Raw genomic sequence first — 20,209 nt, forward strand, 5'->3', positions numbered from 1 at the left:
ATATCCCTTCACTTTGGAAAGATCACCTCTATCTTCCTGGTGTACCTCTGGTACAGGAAGTATAGGGACATTTTACCAATGGGATACCGACATGAAAACAAACCTGAACAGGATTATAACTAGGGTTGTCCCGATACCACTTTTTTAGGACTGAGTACAAGTACCGATACTTTTTTTTATGTACTCGCCGATACCGAATACCGATACTTTTTTTTAAAGGTGTCCCCAAATGCAGCCATGTCCCCCGTATAACAGCCATGTCCCCCGTATAACAGCCTTGTCCCCCTGTATAACAGCCATGTCTCCTGAATAACAGCCATGTCCCCTGTATAACAGCCATGTCCCCTGTATAACAGCCATGTCCCCCGTATAACAGCCATGTCCCCCGTATAACAGCCATGTCCCCCGTATAACAGCCATGTCCCCTGTATAACAGCCATTGTCCCCAGTATATCCAGCCATTGTCCCCCGTATAACAGCCATGTCCCCCGTATAACAGCCATGTCCCCCGTATAACAGCCATTGTCCCCCGTATAACAGCCATGTCCCCCGTATATCCAGCCATTGTCCCCCGTATAACAGCCATGTCCCCAGTATATCCAGCCATTGTCCCCCGTATAACAGCCATGTCCCCAGTATATCCAGCCATTGTCCCCCGTATATCCAGCCATTGTCCCCTGTATAACAGCCATGTCCCCTGTATAACAGCCATGTCCCCTGTATAACAGCCATGTCCCCTGTATAACAGCCATGTCCCCTGTATAACAGCCATGTCCCCCGTATATCCAGCCATTGTCCCCCGTATAACAGCCATGTCCCCAGTATATCCAGCCATTGTCCCCCGTATAACAGCCATGTCCCCAGTATATCCAGCCATTGTCCCCCGTATAACAGACATATCCCCAGTATATCCAGCCATTGTCCCCCGGATAACAGCCATGTCCCCAGTATATCCAGCCATTGTCCCCCGTATAACAGCCATGTCCCCAGTATATCCAGCCATTGTCCCCCGTATAACAGCCATGTCCCCAGTATATACAGCCATTGTCCCCCGTATAACAGCCATGTCCCCAGTATATCCAGCCATTGTCCCCCGTATAACAGCCTTGTCCCCAGTATATCCAGCCATTGTCCCCCGTACCTACTGTTAATCACTGCGGCGGGGAACATTACAGACAGCGTTCGTTTGAACAGCTGTTTTCCCCGCTGCGCATAGACACTCCCCCTTGCTCGCGATTGGACAGATCCGTCCAAGGGGGAGTGTCTATGCGCGGCGGGGAAAACAGCTATTCAAACGAAAGCTGTCTGTAATGTTCCCCGCGCCGCGGTGATTAACGTTGTAGCGGCAGTGGCGTTGTTGGCGGCGGCGGCTTCGGCGGCGGCGGAGGGGAAGTATTCTATTTTAGTATCGGGGGTATTAGCGGGAGTACGAGTACTCCCGCTAATACTCGGTATCGGTCCCGATACCGATACTGGTATCGGTATCGGGACAACCCTAATTATAACCATTCCCTGCTCTATCCATAACAAAAAAAAAAAAAGTTTGCCTTTCCATACAATTTGAGGATCATTGTGCATTACATAGTTACATAGTTACATAGTTAGTCAGGTTGAAAAAAGACACAAGTCCATCCAGTTCAACCACAAAAAAATAAACAAACAAAATAAAAAACACAGTACAATCCCATACACCTAACTCCATACCCACAGTTGATCCAGAGGAAGGCAAAAAAAAAAAACAGCAGAGCATGATCCAATTTGCTACAGCAGGGGAAAAAAATCCTTCCTGATCCCCCGAGAGGCAATCGGATTTACCCTGGATCAACTTTACCTACAAATCTTAGTACTCAGTTATATTATGTACATTTAGGAAAGAATCCAGGCCTTTCTTAAAGCAATCTACTGAGCTGGCCAGAACCACGTCTGGAGGGAGTCTGTTCCACATTTTCACAGCTCTTACTGTGAAGAAACCTTTCTGTATTTGGAGGTGAAATCTCTTTACCTCTAGACGTAAAGAGTGCCCCCTTGTCCCCAGTGTTGACCGTAAAGTGAATAACTCAACACTAAGTTCACTATATGGACCCCTTATATATTTGTACATGTTAATCATATCCCCTCTTATTCTCCTCTTCTCAAGAGTGAATACATTCAGTTCATCTAATCTTTCCTCATAGCTGAGCTCCTCCATGCCTCTTATCAGTTTGGTTGCCCTTCTCTGCACTTTCTCCAGTTCCTCGATAACCTTCTTGAGAACTGGAGCCCAAAACTGAACTGCATATTCCAGATGAGGCCTTACTAATGATTTGTACAGGGGCAAAATGATATCTCTCTCTCTGGAGTCCATACCTCTCTTAATACAAGAAAGGACTTTGCTCGCTTTGGAAACTGCAGCTTGGCACTACATGCCATTATTGAGCTTATGATCAACCAAAACCCCCACATCCTTCTCCACTACGGATCCCCCCAGTTGTACTCCCCCTAGCATGTATGAATCACAATGATCATTGGTTGAATTTTATTTAGCTGTGTACAAAACATAGATTGTCAAAAGCAGTCCAGAAGCACACAAAGTTTAGAATTCATTTCACCCCTCACTTTCATCAAACAAAATTCCTTGAGAGTATACCTGATGCTTTCAGTGATCAACACTGTTCTTGGGTGGAGGGGCCTATGCTGAAATGTGGTGCAGCTTGGCAGAATGATGTCACCCGTTTGCTGCAGGTTGAACATATAAGGCAAATATAGAGCAAGTAACAAGGTGACCCTGGATGTGACCCTAGATGCTTCTTGAACAAAGATGGCAGTGGCCTTCTGGGGAAGATCAGGGCATAGTCAGCAGGGAACTGTGTTCTCTTTGAGAGGAAATACATACATGCAAGTGTTGCACTTACTTAGCGTGCATGTAAGTAACATGAACTATATCTGAAACAATGTCCAGTGTCCACCTAAATAAAGGTAGAGAATAAGCAACAATTGACAGCTGTGTGTAGCATCCAAACATCTTTTAACCTTTTCAGCCATTGAATGAATGATAATTATTAATGCTCATCACTCTTTGCCTTATTAAATAATAACCATAGCATTCATAAATATTTTTCAACTTTTTGCTTATTTTGTGATTTTTTTTTTGCTGGTTTGTCCTGTGACAGTATAGGGCAGCCTATTCTTTTAAATGGGTTACCCTCCACGCGTAACAAAATATACACCTGCTCGCCGTGTTTGAAGTGACAATAACAATTTTTGGCACCGCAAGTGCGATGCATACTTTTAGAACATTTTTCACACATGCCTGCCTATGCACGTTCCTGGAACATGCAGGTGTGAATGTGGAGGAATAAGAAAAAAACGCACCAAAGCTGCATTTGGAGCGGAAGTTCCAAACCTAATTTACATGCGTAAATGTAAACATCCATAAACATGCCTATGAGCATACATTTATTTCAATGGCCAAAAAAAACTACGATTTTAAGACTCCGCCATACATGCATAAACGTGTGTACAGTACATATACGCAAAATAATGCTGCGTACACACGATCGGACATTCTGACAACAAAACCGTGGATTTTTTTCCGACGGAGGTTGGCTCAAACTTGTCTTGCATACACACGGTCACACAAATGTTGTCGGAAATTGTATTGTGGTTTAGGACAGAGCTGATGGAAGTAATGGTGCAAGAAACAATAACTGCAACAGCATACAGAGTATTGCTTCTGATCATATTTGCCCTCCCCCATACGGCTTCTAAGTATATATGTATTCAGAAAAGTGTAAGAAGGAATTCGCTGTGTAAAACTGCTATTTTCCTTTTTTCTAAGAGATAACAGGGAAATTCCTGATGACTCTTAAAGATCGTGAACCGTAAAAACTGCAATATCTGCTTATTTAAAGTGTTCACGCTGAAATTATTCAACGAAAGACTAAGCCAAGTGCTTCCACTAGATGTACATTAACCCATATATATATCTCCTTGGCTGCCTTGGAACTGTGCCAGTGATTGAAAGTATCGGTCTTATCACCCTCCAGAGGTCTGATGCCGCTGCTGCTTAGAGAAGCATGCCGTGTATCGACAACCTGTCAGATAGTGTGGGAGTTACTGATTACTTCTAAATCTCTTCTGTCATCCACCCTTGCTCAGCCTTTTCTTTCTCTGCCACCCTATTTAAATAAGAATTGACTTTTCATTTAGACCCCACCCTTGAAAGCAACAGTGGTATGATTGCCCAGTTGTTGTGTACATTGGCCTTGTTAATTTGCTGATGGAATTGTCTCTCTGCAGATGAAATCGGGTCCCAAGAATTTGAGATGTGTCAGAAAGGTCTGACTCAGGGTTTTGGTTTTAGTTTAACCCCTTTCATGGATGAGAGGCAGTGCTTTGAATGGGTCATGGTGACTTATGAAGGTAGGCAGTGTGCTTGATGAAAGTTTTTAATGCCATTGGGAGCCCATGCTACTGGCTCCTGTTCAACAGTAGTTTACCATGAGCTGTCGGTGACAGCTCTCTCACAGTTCTTGAGGCACCGATGAAGTGCACCCCAGAATAAGACAGCGACACATACGTTGTATATGCGGCAGTGGGCCATTATTGCCCACCTCCCCTGCCGCCGCAAACTGTATATGCATATTGCCGTCGTAAAGGGGTTGAAAGGAGCTATGTCAATATGAAAGCTCCATGTTTTTACACAGTGTCTATCCTGCATAAATGGACAGGATATGCACAGGGAGTGGGAGTTTAAAGTGGAGTTCCACCCAAAAATGGAACTTTTACTTTTTGGAATCCTCCCTCCATTTGGCACCTTTCAGGGAGGAGGAGGGAGCAGATACCTGTGTAATACAGGTATTTGCTCCCATTTCCTGGCATAGATCACTGCGGTGATCGTGGTGACCTACGCCACGTCCGGCGCCTACTCTGTCCCCCCCTGCTGTCTTCTGGGAGACATACAGGTCTCAGAAGAAGCATGGATCAGTGAGGACGCGCAGCCTTGCGGCTTCACTTCCCGATACCCTTATCGAAGAGCAACCGAGAGCCGACGGACAGATCGGCTTCGGCTGCCGACATCGCAGGACAGGTAAGTGCCCATGTATTAAAAGTCAGCAGCTGCATTATTTGTAGCTGCTGACTTTTATTTTTTATTTTATCGGCGGGACACGGCTTTAAGATTTTTTATAGTGTTTGTAAATATTAATAAACTTTTCTTACTTTCTTCCTTTTGATCAGAAGGTATTTTATTACATCTGTTCAAACCAGTGATATTGTAACTTCCTGTGTACTCTGCCTTTGCTGCAGTGAAAGTTTAAAGAGACCCTGGGCCAGATTCTCGTACATCCTGCGCGGCGTCGCGTAAGCTATTTACACTACGCCGCCACAACTTACAGGAGCAAGTGCCGTATTCCCCAAACACTTGCTCCGTAATTTGCGACGGCGTAGTGTAAATGGCCCGGCGTATGGCCGTGTAATTCAAAGGGGGCGTCGAGTATTCAAATGAAGCGCGCCCCCGCGCCGATTGAACTGCGCATGCGCCGGGCTGAAAAATAGCCCAGTGCGCATGCTCCAGCTCACAACGGAAAACGTCAATGACGCCGACGTGAGCGTCATTGACGTAAAGTCGTATTCAAGAACAACTTAGGAAAACGACGTAACCAACGGAAAAAGCTGACGCGGACCCGACGCCATACTTAACATGGCATACGGCGGACTGGCGTAAGGTTACCCCTCATATAGCAGGGGTAACCTTACGCTTACGGAAACGACGTACGCGACGAGTACGCGACGCAAATTTGTTCGGGAATCGGCGTATCAGGCTCATTTGCATAGTCAAATGAGACCTGAACGTAAACACCACCTAGCGGTCAGCGTTGTATTGCATTTAGGATCCGACGGTGTAAGTGACTTACACCAGTCGGATCCTAGCCTAATTCTGGCGTATCTTGTTTTGTGAATACAAAACAATGATACGCCGGCGGGAATTTCGAATTACGCCGGTGTATCAGTAGATACACCGGCGTAACTCTTTTGAGAATCTGGCCCCCTGTCATTAGCTTAAACATTTGCAGGTAAAAGCACAGAATTTTAAATGCTTACTTGCATTGTTTTTCCTTTCTATAAATTATTGTTTATTCACTTGCAAAGTGCCTTTGAAATTGCAAGAATGACAATTAAAGGTAAAAGCACAGAATTTGAAATGCTTACCTGCATTGCTTTACGTTTCCATAAATAATTTGTATTCACTTGTAAAGTGCCTTTGAAATTGCTAAAAAGTGAATTCCAGGTAAACCACATAATCTGAAATGCTTACTTACATTGTTTTACCTTTCCCTAAATTATTTTTATTCACTTGCAAAGTGCCTTTGAAATTGCTAGAAAGCCTGACTACTTTAAAAGAGTAAATGCTCTAGTCCCCTTCCTTGTACGATATGGCTCTCTCCTCTTCTGGGAGTGTCTAATTACTGCCAGTGCTGGCCCAGCATTTCTGCCCCTCCCTTCATTTTATGTAGCCGCTGGCTGGGAACCAAATGTGGATACTAAAGAGTGTCACTTGAGTGACATCTCTGAGTCAGCTGGGGGGGGGGGGGGGGGGGTCACATCCAAGATGGTGGCATCCAAAGTTTAACATAGGGCTTTAAGATATCTTTGAAAAGTTAAATAACATGCATCAAATATGTTAAAGTTGAATTTTACCCATAACAACTCGATAGAATTTTACCCATACCAACTTGCATACTTATACTACCAAAATTAGTGTTTGCTGCAAATTGCCTCCAGCATTGTTCCTGTTTCTGCTTGCTGGAGGCTGCCATTTTGCTGACGCCCAGAGCCCCTGAACAGCAGTAAATAATAAAGCGGAACGTGAAAATGGAAAAGGACACGAAGGGGGTAGGGAAAGTGCTGCTCACCCCTAAATAATATAGTAAATGGAAAGGCTCCCCAATGGGGTTTTTAGGCAGAAAATGGGTAAGAGATTGAATGAAATGCACAGATGTAAAAAGTAAAAAAGTTTAATTAATTGTAAAAATAAGCTCTGGTATAGTATACACTAAAAAACATTTACACAAGGAGTATGCACCAAAATACATGACATCAATTAACATGAATGGTTAACATGCAAGTCATGTAAATCCTGATGCGTTTCAACCCATATTGGGGTCTTCTTCGGAGGAAGTTGAGGTGCTACTGTAACAGAAAATGAATATATAAAAGTAAAACAGTCTTGACAATTACCACTGAGTATTGTGGAACATGAAAGTATTAATATATATAGTTACAAAAAAAAGTCGGGCGGGGTTTAATTTAGAATCGTGATCTCTATTTTTATTCTCAGTTTATCCAGAATTTTTGTAGCTCTAATACATAGCTTGTGTTTGTATCATTTTGTTCTATTTAAAGTAATGTATAGAAGGTAGGGCCCGAAAGTTACTCAAGCCCAGGGGGCCCTACCACCCTAAGTCCTGCCCTGACTGTGCTGTATAACATGCTACAGACCAGCGCACGCTCTGAAACGCGTTGTGTATCTTTGTGAACCTTTTCAGCCACCGTCCCCCTGACGTCACCATCCAGTAGACGAGCGGCTTGTCCAAACAGCGCTCTTACACAGCTACTGTATAACATGCTTTAAAGGAACAGTATCTGTTTTGTTTTTCTGGGTTAACAAATGCTTTAAGCTCCTGTTTTCAGACAGATTTAGAAAAGTCCTCCAATAAAATTAAGGAAGCACTGCACACTTTGGGCCAGATTCACAGTAGAAATACGCCGGCGTATATCTACTGATACTCCGGCGTATTTTCAAATTTGCCGCGTCGTATCTTTAGTTTGAATTCTCAAACCCAGATACGACGGCTTTAGGCTTCGATCCGACAGGCGTACGGCTTCGTACGCCTTCGGATCGTAGGTGTAATACTTCGGCGCCCGCTGGGTGGAGTTCGTTTTCCGCGTCGGGTATGCTAATTAGCTGTTTACGCCGATCCACGAAGGTACGCGCGTTCGTTGCATTCTCTTACGTCGTCGCTATTCGGATTTTCCCGGCGGATAGTTACGGCTGCTATTTCATGGCTTATATTTAGACTGCCCATGTTAAAGTATGGCCGTCGTTCCCGTGTCGAATTTTAAATTTTTTTTTTTTTTGCGTAAGTCGTCCGTGAATAGGAAAGGACGTAACGCACGTCGCCGTTCAAAAGATTACGTCGGTGCAACGTCATTTCGCGCAAAGCACGGCAGGAAATTTCATAACGGAGCATGCGCAGTACATTCGGCGCATTTGAATTAGGCGGGCTTGCGCCGGACGCATTTACGCTACGCCACCACAAGTTTACAGGCAAGTGCTTTGTGAATCAAGCACTTGCGCTTAAAACTTGCGGCGGTGTAACGTAAATGGGATACGTTAGACCGCCGCAAATGTACCTGAATCTGGCCCTTTATTCCTATCTATGCCTATCTTCAAAAGATAAGATGTGGTTACTAGGTTGGTGCTACATGACTGATTTTTGTTAATCTCATGAGATTGATCTCACAGAGGTATACTTTAATGAGAAAATCACCTAACACTTTTCTAATGAGTGATTGAGCAATAAATGTTTTATTTATTTTAAACTTTATGGAGAAGAAGAGAATAAATGAATTGCAAATATTTTCTCATACTCAATTAAATTGTGGCACTGACAATTATGGGAGATTGACCGTTCATTTACACTGCTGGTAATAAAATGTAATTATGTGTAGCAAGATTTTAACACTTTTTGGTAATGATAAGAGTTGACCTTCCGGCTCCTACATCCTCCAACTGCCTATTGGCCAGTAACACTGCCCATCAAAGTATTAAGCCAATAGTAATGTGCTCTTGACCCTATCAGGAAGTAATGACATTTGAACTTTAGATGGCCACAGCCCAAAAGAACAAGAGAACATTTTGCCTAGAAGCAGTATCTGGTGCTCAATTTTTTTGGGGGGGGGGCACAAACAAACTGAAAAAAATATCAATTGCCGCCACTGTGCCCATCCAAGGCAGCCACTGTGCTCATCAAGCGCAGCCACTGTGCCCATGTTACAGAACATGCCCACAACTTTGAAGATGTTTTTTTTTTATTGTGAGGCTAAGGGGCCAGGCACCTGAATAGGGGGTGGAAGCGGTGACCATAGATAGAGTCATGCAATGCATGAATCTATCTATGGTGATAGGTCGCAGGAGAGAGGGGGCGGAGCCCGTGCGCCGTTTATGGATGCACCGCCACTGCTTCAATACTTTATTAGACCTGGAACAAGTATGCAAATAAGAGACTACAAATGGCAGTACATATTGGATTAGTATACCAGCCAGGCAACTAGCATTTCCTAAAGGAGAGGTCAGTAACGGAAGCCTCTGTATTCTTTGATTATAGGTTCCCCTCACTAGCAATCTCACTGATAAAAACATGTTTTCCAGATAAAACAAGGTCAACTTTAAAGTATAAGGCAAAACTTTTTTGCTGTAGTTTTGGATAGAGTGGAGAAGGATTAGAACACCCAAACTGGTATGTTCTGAGAAACAATTAGCTGTAAAAACGCTCTAACGCTGATAAATGCTGATAAATGTCGATAAACGTAGATAAACGCTCAAAAACGCTAATGCGGAAAAACGCTAAAAAACGCCACTAAACGCTAAAAACCCTATTGCAAAAAAGTTGAAAAAAAGTTTAAAAACTCACTGCAAAGCTACTGCCGTTTTTATAACATTATTTTAAAGTCCAGTGTGCATGAGGTCCATGAGTTATAATACTAATTTGCCACTTGCACATTTGCCAGATCAGCACCATCTGGACCCATCACTTTCATAAGGGCAGAGAGGACTAGGGGTGCAAGAGTGCATTTGCCCCCTAGGCCATTACTAATAAGATACTAATAAGATATGTTATTCTTCAGCCTTTAGATATTAATCAGGGCTGGAACCGCAGTCAATGTGAGCATTATATAGTCACCTCTTTCCCATTCAGTCCTGTGACAACAAAGTCCAACAGATTCTTCTACTTTTTCATACCCAATTTCTTTTGAAGCTCTGAGCTGATGCTGGAAGATGCCATGTACACTCTTTCTCGTACATCACGGGACACAGAGCAGCCATTTACATTACTAGCTGGGTCTCCAAACTGGCGGCCTTTCCTGTAAGGAGCCATATTTAATTTTGCATCATGTTAAGGTGATGCTACTTCCTCTTCAGTCTATTTTGCCTAGGGGAGGTTCTGATGTTCATTTAAATCAAGACATTGCATTACCTTCTTTGTACACACCATCAGACAGAAATCTGCGCGGACACGATACGCGGTGACGTGGCCGCGCCGTCGCGGACACGATACGCGGTGACGTGCGCGGCCCTGGAAGGTCAATGCTTCCACACATGCGTCGAATCACTTCGACGCATGCGAGGGCTTTCGGCTGAGCGGACATGTACGGTGAGTCTGTACAGACGACCGAACATGTCCGACGGACAGGCTTCCAGCGGACATGTTTCTTAGCATGCTAAGAAACATTTGTCCGCTGGAAACCTGTCCGATCCGCCGGAAAATTGTCCGGTCGGACGTACAGACGACCGAACATGTCCGCTGAAACTGGTCTGCGGACCAGTTTCAGCAGACATGTTCGGTCGTGTGTACGGGGCCTAAGGTGTCCATTTCACTTTGGATTTGCCAGTTTATTACTCAGGCCTATGGCCTGATGGGTAAGGCTCTTCCTTTTGGGGTTAGAGCTCATTCTACCAGGGATGTTGGAACCTCCTAGGCTTTTACCAATCAGACGTCAGTGGCGCAGATTTGCAAGGCCGCTACTTGGTCTTGCAAATCAAGCGTTCACAAAATGTTATCAGGTGGATGTTAGGGCAGCAGAGGACTTGGCTTTTGGCCGTAGTATCTTACAGGCTGCTGTATAAATCTGATGGTGTTTTTCATGCAGTGTGTCTCTCTTCCCTCAAGGCTTTTGCTTTGGGAGGTCCCAGGTAGGGTTGCCACATCATCCCTTTAATCCAGGACACATATTAATTACACAGGTTCTGAGGCTGATTTAATGCAGATAAGGCACCAAGTGAGTTTAACAGCCACAGAACCTGTGTAATGTGTGTCCTGGATTAACCACTTGCTTACTGGGCACTTAAACCCCCCTCCTGCCCAGACCAATTTTCAGCTTTCAGTGCTCTCACACTTTGAATGACAATTATTCAGTCATGCAACACTGTACCTAAATGATTTTTTGTCCTTTTTTTCTTTTGGTGGTATTTGATCACCTCTGGGTTTTACATTTTTTTCCGCTATAAGTGGAAAAAAATGTTTTCTTTGTGTGATAAAATTGAGCAAATTTGTAATTTTTCTTTATAAATTTTGGCCACAATTCATACTGCTACATATCTTTGGTAAAAATAACCCAAATTAGTGGATATTATGTTGTCTGTGTGAAAGTTATAGGGCCAGATTCAGGTAGAGCGGCGTATATATGAGCGGGCGTAGCGCAGCTCATATGCGCTATGCCAACGTAAAATAGAGAGGCAAGGCCAGTATTCACAAAGCACTTGCTCCCTAAGTTACGGCGGCGTAGCGTAAATGGGCCGGCGTAAGCCCGCCTAATTCAAAGTAGGCAGGTAGTGGGCGTGTTGTATTTAAATGAATCGTGACCCCATGTAAATGAAGCGCCGAACGAACGGCGCATGCGCGCGCATGCTCAGAATCACGTCGAATTTGCACCCTAAGATACGATGGCTCGATGGCAACGACATGAACGTAACCTACGCCCAGCCCCATTCACGTACGACTTATGTAAACAACGTAAAATTTCGACGGGAGTTCCGACGTCCATACCCTAACAGACTTAGACCAGCTATTTGGTGGTTTATCTTTACGCCGGACGTACGCCTTATGTAAACGGCGTATACTCATGCGACGGGCGCAAGTACGTTCGTGAATCGGCGTATCTTGGTCATTTGCATATTCGACGCGTAAATCAATGGAAGCGCCCCTAGCGGCCAGCGTAAATATGCACCCCAGATACAACGGCGTAGGAGACTTACGTTGGTCGTAGGAAGCCAAAATTCAGGCGTATCTTAGTACAAGAATACGGCGCATAGATACAACGGCGCATCCATGGACTTACGCAGCGTATCATTAGATACGCCCGCGTAAGTCTTTCTGAATCCGGCCCATAGAGTCTACAAACTATGGTGCAAATCATAACAAATTGATCACATCTGATGTACTGGCGACCCATCTCATTTCTTGAGACCCTAACAAGCCAGGAAATTTAGACATTTTAAGGTATTTAGTAAAAGGCGTGGTAAGTTATTTGAATTTGTTATTTTTTACCACAATTCTTTGCAAAATTAAGATTTGTATTTATTTTTTCACAAAATTGTCATTGTAATAGCTTATTTCTCTCACATGGCATGTGCATACCACAAATGACACCCCAAAATACATCCTGCTACTCCTCCTGAGTATTACGATACCACATGTGTGGGACTTTTGCACTGCCTGGCCACATACAGAGGCCCAACATGCAGGGAGCACCATCAGGTGTTTAAGGAGCATAAATTACACATCTAACCAGGACAATGGAAACGCCCACAAAATGACCCCATTTTGGAAATCTAACACCCCCATGTATAATCTATGAGGTATAATGAGTCTTTTAAATGGTTATTTTTTCCCAGAAGTTTTTGGAAAATGTAGAAAAAAAAATAAAACACATTTTGTTTTGCACAAAGTTGTCCGTTTATAAGATATTTCTAACACATAGCATTTACATAGCAAAAATTACACCCCAAAATACATTCTGCTACTCCTCCTGAGTATAATGATACCACATGTGTGAGACTTTTAAACACCCTGGCCACATACAGAGTAGGGATGAGCTTCGATTTCGAGTCAAACTCATGTTCGACTCGAACATTGCCTGTTCGCCTATTCGGCGACCAACGAACAATTTGGGGTGTTCGCGGCAAATTCGAAAAACCGCGGAAACACCCTGTTAAAGTCTATGGGAGAAATCTAAAGTGTTCATTTTAAAGGCTAATATGCAAGTTATTGTCCTAAAAAGTGTTTGGGGACCTGGGTCCTTCCCCAGGGGACATGTATCAATGCAAAAAAAGTTTTAAAAACTGACTTTTTTTCGGGAGCAGTGAATTTAATAATGCTTAAAGTGAAACAATAAAAGTGAAATATTCCTTTAAATATAAGGGGGGTGTAAAGTATGCATGTGAAATAGCGCATGTTTCCTGTATTTAGAACTGTCTCTGCACAAAGTGTCATTTCTGAAGGAAAAAAAGTCATTTAAAAATGACTCGCGGCTATAATGAATTGTTGGCTCCCGGCAATTCAGAGAGAATTTATTCATAAAAAATAAATAAAAAGCGTGGGGTCCCCCCAAATTCAATTACCAGGCCCTTCAGGTCTGGTATGGATATTTAATTTAAAAAAAATAACGTGGGGTTCCCCCCAAATATCCATTTCAGACCCTTCAGGTCACTCTACCTCGTCACACGCGGTCTCTGTGTGAGGAGGGAGGGCTGTCAATATGTTTACATTTGAGATCATCTCTCATTGGCCACACCGATCACGTAGTAAATGGTTGCTGTGATTGACCATTTACAGCGATCTGTGATTGGCTGTGTCCAAGGGACATAACCAGCACAGATTTTCCCTGATCCGCGATCGAGAGTGCGCACGGGGAGCGAGGAAAGGGGCAATGTAGGTCCGCGCTGTAGCCATTATTTGGCTATAGTGCGGACAGGAACTGGTTAAAAGGATGATGTGGCAACCCTAGTCCCAGGTACTAATGTATATGGCTGCTCTGTGTCCTGTGATCTACAAGAAAAATGTTTTATTTTTTCTTATACTTACCTGTAAAATCCATTTCTTCGAGTACATCATGGGACACAGAGGTGCCTTCCCTCTCTTTTTGGGAGTTCATTGCTTGCTTCAAAACTTCCTGTATGGGAGGGGTTATATAGAGAGGGACTTCCTGTTTTGGTTATTCTACCATTGTCCATTCACCTGAAGGTGGCGTATAACCCAGGTAGTATTGTATATGGCTGCTCTGTGTCCCGTGATATACTTAAAGCAGAGCTCCACCCTAAAGCTGATCGGAACCCTCCCCCCTCCGGTGTCACATTTGACATTTTCAGGGGGGAGGGGGGTGCAGATACCTGTCAAAGACAGGTATTTGCACCCACTTCCTTGAGTCCTCGCTGCGGGGAGTCTGCGGGTAGTGCGTCACTTCCCGCCCCCGCCCGTTGTGTTCTGGGAAACACTCGGCTCCCAGAACACAATGGGGACCAGTGAGGACGGTGCTGCACGACTCGCCCATGCGCCGTAAGGAAATGGGCAGTGAAACCGGAGCGCTTCACTTCCTGATTCCCTCACCAAGGATAGCGGTGGGGGCAGCAGATAGACGAGCGATCACTCGTCTTCTGGTGCAGACGTCGCTGGACTCCAGGACAGGTAAGTGTCCTAATATTAAAAGTCAGCAGCTGCAGTTTGTTTGTAGCTGCTGGCTTTTCATTTTTTTTTTACAGCGGAGCTCCGCTTTAAAGAAATTGATTTTACACGTAAGTATGAAGAAAAAGTCACATTTTTTTAGCCCATAAAAATCTCTCTCTGCCATAAAAAGGGCCAGTTGGTTATGTTTTCCCCCCCAGTACAGAGAAGGACCTGGCCTGCTGGCTCTCCCAATGCACATATTTGCTGGGTATCCGACACACAGAATAATTAGGATTTTCAGCTTAATATCCTCATTTGTATTTGCCATGCTTCTGCCGCTGGGGACAGCAATTAAAGGAGAATCTAGTGTTTAAATACACTCCCATGGCTTAACAGTTATGTGAGGCAAGGCAAATACTCAAGCAGATTGGTATCAAAGTGTGTGAGTTACAGACAACTCCCCACCATCTCGGCGACTATCACCAAATAAATCTATTCAAGCCTGCAGCAGATTCGCATGTGAAATATTTGGCTGAATCTCAGATGCACAAAAAGAATTTAGCAGCCCTTACAGAAAACCTTAATTATTCTGCATTTTATAGAATGTCATAAATTTCTGGATAGTTGGCAGTCCTGCTATTTAGCTAACTAAATAAAAGTAATTCCATGAACCTTATCAGATGCAAGTGGCGGATAGTTATGTGCCGCATCAACAGACATTCACATGGGCTATGATGAAGTAATATGGGGCAACGCTGCCAAAGATGCCACTCTGTGATCTGTAGCAACACACTGCATCTCAGACAGATGTAAATCACCACAGTCTGTAGAGAACATTGAAACAGAGCTGCTTTTAGTGATTCATTCGTCTTCAGCTCAGCACTTCTCTGGCTAGTATTGCAGGCACTGAAATAGAGGATTCACTTTCCTTCTGGTGCCATAAAATAAATATACAGTTTGCTAGCCTTCTCCTTTCTGCATGCAGACTGCATATAAGCAGACAGCAGTGATCGCTTGCCTCTAAAACACATCCTATCTTCTAACACTGGGCATTTATACAAGACTGGCATCATGTCCCAGAGCTGTATACAGTGGGCTGCAACAGGGTAGTGCTTACTGTGGATAACAAGACAAAGGAGCAAATATAGTTAGGCAGCCATGCCCTGCCTTGCAGCCCATGCAAGATTAAAAATGATAAATGTATGCATATAAAAGCCCTTATGTGTGCATTCTACTGGGAGAGGCTGCGGTAGAAAAAGAGATGATTATCCCGATAAGAAGAGAGGCGATTACAAGTCAATGTGACTTTAGGTATTGTAATTCTTCTGGTATTATTATAAACAATAATGTTTTTTATTTTTTTAAAGCCATTAAGAAAAGCATTTGATTGTTGTCATAGTGAAGCCATGCATAGAGTTGGTAAGGAAATGGAAAGAAGTAAGCGTAGTAGATACTTGGAGCCATCAACCAGTGGATGTGCTGATAACATTAACAGAAACCGAATTTAAACAGGTTGGGGAAAGCCACGGGTCTAGTTATTTAAAAAAAGAAAGTCAAATAAATAAGCAGACTAGACCAGCCTTTATCAACCAGGGTGCCTTGAGGTTTCTTCAGGGGAGCCTTGGCAAAATGTAAAAAAATTGCCCCAAAATTGTATACAAGCAAGCAGATGGATGAAGCCTGCCTTTAAGTTACACAAAGCCACAGGTTTTCATTGTGCACCATTACAACCTTCTAGCCGCAGACATCCTAAAAACTAATGACCCTCTCCTACCCCTCTCTGTCAGCGCTAGGGTGACATTAGCTGAATAATGGAGAAAAACTGAGGGAGAAGAGAAACATTAGAATACTAGTCAATATTAGTGTGCAAAAGTGTATTGGATTTGGAAGAATAAATTACCTCTAACATTGGGTGTCCTACATGTGTGGATGTTGATGTTTTATGTAAAACTATTGGAATAGCTTTTTACATTTTAGAGGGTGCCTCGAGACTGTCCATAATTTTAGAGGGTGCCTTGAAATTGTCCATAATTTTAGAGGGTGCCTTGAAATTGTCCATAATTTTAGAGGGTGCCTTGAAATTGTCCATAATTTTAGAGGGTGCCTTGAAATTGTCCATAATTTTAGAGGGTGCCTTGAGATTGTCCATAATTTTAGAGGGTGCCTTGAGATTGTCCATAATTTTAGAGGGTGCCTTGAGATTGTCCATAATTTTAGAGGGTGCCTTGAGATTGTCCATAATTTTAGAGGGTGCCTTGAGATTGTCCATAATTTTAGAGGGTGCCTTGAGATTGTCCTTAATTTTAGAGGGTGCCTTAAGATTGTCCATAATTTTAGAGGGTGCCTTGAGATTGTCCATAGTTTTAGAGGGTGCCTTAAAATTGTACATCATTTTAGAGGGTGCTTTGAGATTGTCCATAATTTTAGAGGGTGCCTTGAGATTGTCCATAATTTTAGAGGGTGCCTTCAGATTGTCCTTAATTTTAGAGGCTGCCTTGAGATTGTCCATAATTTTAGAGGGTGCCTTGAGATTGTCCTTAATTTTAGAGGGTGCATTTAGATTGTCCTTAAATTTTAGAGGGTGCCTTGAAATTGTCCATAATTTTAGAGGGTGCCCTGAGATTGTCCATAGTTTTAGAGGGTGCCTTAAAATTGTACATAATTTTAGAGGGTGTTTTAAGATTGTCCATAATTCTAGAGGGTGCCTTGAGATTGTCCATAATTTTAGAGGGTGCCTTGAGATTGTCCATAATTTTAGAGGGTGCCTTGAGATTGTCCTTAATTTTATAGGGTACCTTGAGATTGTCCATAATTTTATAGGGTACCTTGAGTTTGTCCTTAATTTTATAGGGTACCTTGAGATTGTCCATCATTTTAGAGGGTGTCTTGAGATTGTCCATAATTTTATAGGGTACCTTGAGATTGTCCATAATTTTATAGGGTACCTTGAGATTGTCCATAATTTTATAGGGTACCTTGAGATTGTCCATAATTTTATAGGGTACCTTGAGATTGGCCATCATTTTAGAGGGTGCCTTAAATTTGTCCATAATTTTAGAGGGTACCTTGACTGAAAAAAGGTTGAGAAACGCTGGACTAGACAGTCCACTTGGTCTTAGCTGTCAGTTTTTCAAATTTTTAATAAATGATGGTTACTAAACAATTGAAAACCGTAACTCTGAAATCCAAGGTTACAATACAACCAGTACATGTTAAGCTATCCAATCCCATTTTTTTTTCTTTTTTAGTTTAACACTGTAAACACTGGTCTGAAGCTTTCTGGATGTTTCTTAAATCTACATCCAACAATCCTATTACGATCTGCATGCAGCACTTCTGGAGCCAAAAGATGCACCGGGTGCTTCAAAAAAGCTGCTTGATGTTTTGTTTGTAGTGAAAGCTTTTTGGACATGTTGCTCTACTAGCATGCACAATCTAAGATAAAAAAAAATGCCTGTGTGTACTTAGCTTTATATATACAGGAAGCCCCAGCTCTGCCAGCTCATGCAGTAGTAAAAACACCTGACATACATTTAAATGGGGGAATACTGGTCACAATCTACTGCTTTGTTCCAGTTATTTCAGCTTGAGCCTCTAGTATCTGTGATTGGTATTCCACAAGAGATACACTGATCTTTTACTGCCCCAAAATGCAATGAATCGTTAAAGATACTGACCAGGTCTGTCCCCAGGTTCTGCTGTGTGCTGGCAATCATTGTGGCAGGGAAGAGGTGGCTTGTTCTGTTGTAGAGTTAAAGTAGAGTATGTCTCCTTTCCCTCAGCAGCGCAGGGAATGGGGATGTCTCAGCACAACTCACTGTGTGTCTCACGCAGCCAGAGAAAGCCAATCTTGTATTGACCAGGGGAATTAATCAGAAAGACAGCATTAAAAAAAAAAAATCTTGACTCTCTCAGCGAAATTATACACTGTGAGCAGGAGGAGGTGGGGAGTTGGACTGTCGTTTAGAAGAAGCAAAGAAGGAGAGGAGTGACTTCATGCAACAAATAGCACGCTGCTACCGTAGAAGATGAAAGGGATTTTTGCTAGATTCCCTGTATGTAAATATGAAAAATATTTTGTACACTTTTAATCTTAGAATTTATTTGATTTTGGAAAATATTTGTTGTTTTTATTTAAATAGTAAATACATATTAAACAGCCCCAAAACTGTTTACAGGGTATAGAGACATAATAGTTAACTGATTCCTTTTAAAAATGATTAAAAATAGATAAAAATCAATCATATAATGTGCCTGCAGTTTAGTTTAGTTTTTAAACTAGTTTCATGTTTCTGTGAAGTACAGAGGGCCAGATTCACATAGAAGAGCAGCGGCGTAACGTATCGTAGATACGTTACACCGCCGCAATTTTTCATCGCAAGTGCCTGATTCACCAAGCACTTGCGATGAAAACCTACGGCGTCGGCCTCCAGCGCAAGGCGGGCCAATTTAAATGGGCGTGTGCCATTTAAATTAGGCGCGCTCCCGCGCCGGACCTACCGCGCATGCTCCGTTTCCGAACTCCCGTCGTGCATTGCGCGCCGTGATGTCATTTTTTCAAACGGCGACGCGCGTAGCGTAATTCCGTATTCCCGGACGGCTTACCTAAACGACGTTGATTTTTAAATTTCGACGCGGGAACGACGGCCATACTTTAGACAGCAATACGCTTGCTGACTAAAGTTAGGGCACCTGAAACGACGACTAACTTTGCGACGGGAAACTAGACTAGCGGCGAAGTAGCGAACACGAAAATCCGTCGTGAATTGCCGTAACTCCTAATTTGCATACCCGACGCTGGTTTACGACGCAAACTCCCCCCAGCGGCAGCCGCGGTATTGTATCCTAAGATCCGACAGTGTAAAACAATTACACCTGTCGGATCTTCTGGCTATCTATGCATAACTGATTCTATGAATCAGTCGCATAGATAGAAACAGAGATACGACGGCGTATCAGCAGATACGCCGTCGTATCTCCACTGTGAATCCGGCCCAGAGGCACACAGAACAAAAACAAACAAACACAGGGCAGTGTTTGTTTTTAAAATGAATCTGATTGGTTCTGAGGAGTTTTAGACACACAGGGCCAGATTCACAAAGAGTTACGTCGGCGTATCAGTAGATACGCCGTCGTAAGTCCGAATCTGCGCCGTCGTATCTTTAAGCGTATTCTGGAAACCAGATACGCTTAAATTTGGCTAAGATACGAGCGGCGTAAGTCTCCTACGCCGTCGTATCTTAGGGTGCATATTTACGCTGGCCACTAGGTGGCGCTTCCGTTGTTTTCCGCGTCGAATATGCAAATGAGCAAGATACGCCGATTCACGAACGCACGTACGCCCGTCGCATTTAGTTACGCCGTTTACGTAAGACATACGCCTGCGTAAAGATAAAGCTGGTCTCTAGGTGGCGCAGCCCATGCGAAGTATGAACGTCGGAACAAGCGTATTCTTTTTACGCGAATAGGGCTGTGCGTAAGTTACGTTCACGTCGTAGGCAGTGTTCGACGTATCTTAGGCATTCTATCCGACGCATGCGCACTGGGATATGTCCACAAACGGCGCATGTGCCATTCGTTCAAAACGTCAATCACGTCGGGTCACGATTCATTAGCATAAAACACGCCCACCTCTTCACAAGCTTTACCAGGAACTGATAGAAGTCACAAGACTGCTATATACTGCTGATGAGAAAAGATATTTAGCAGTTTATATTTACTTAAAGGGTCACTAAAGGATTTTTTTTTTTGCTAAATAGCTTCCTTTACCTTACTGCAGTCCTGGT

General features: G+C 43.3%; 1 protein-coding gene across 2 annotated transcripts in view; it reads right to left on the reverse strand.

Annotated features, from left to right (window-relative positions):
* Window positions 1–18,398, reverse strand: part of LOC120929554 (inactive dipeptidyl peptidase 10-like) — a 218,487-nt gene extending 200,089 nt beyond the window's left edge. The window contains exon 1 of one of the 2 annotated variants that reach the window (XM_040341134.1): window positions 18,101–18,397. In XM_040341134.1, coding sequence (XP_040197068.1) covers window positions 18,101–18,139 — 39 coding nt within the window. In that variant the 5' untranslated portion in view covers window positions 18,140–18,397. Of the gene's footprint in view, window positions 1–18,100 lie in introns of both variants that reach the window. The other variant, XM_040341135.1, reaches the window with a different exon arrangement.
* Window positions 18,399–20,209: the final 1,811 nt, after the last annotated feature.

This window comes from Rana temporaria, chromosome 2, assembly GCF_905171775.1.
Source record: "Rana temporaria chromosome 2, aRanTem1.1, whole genome shotgun sequence".
Taxonomy (NCBI): Eukaryota; Metazoa; Chordata; class Amphibia; order Anura; family Ranidae; genus Rana; species Rana temporaria.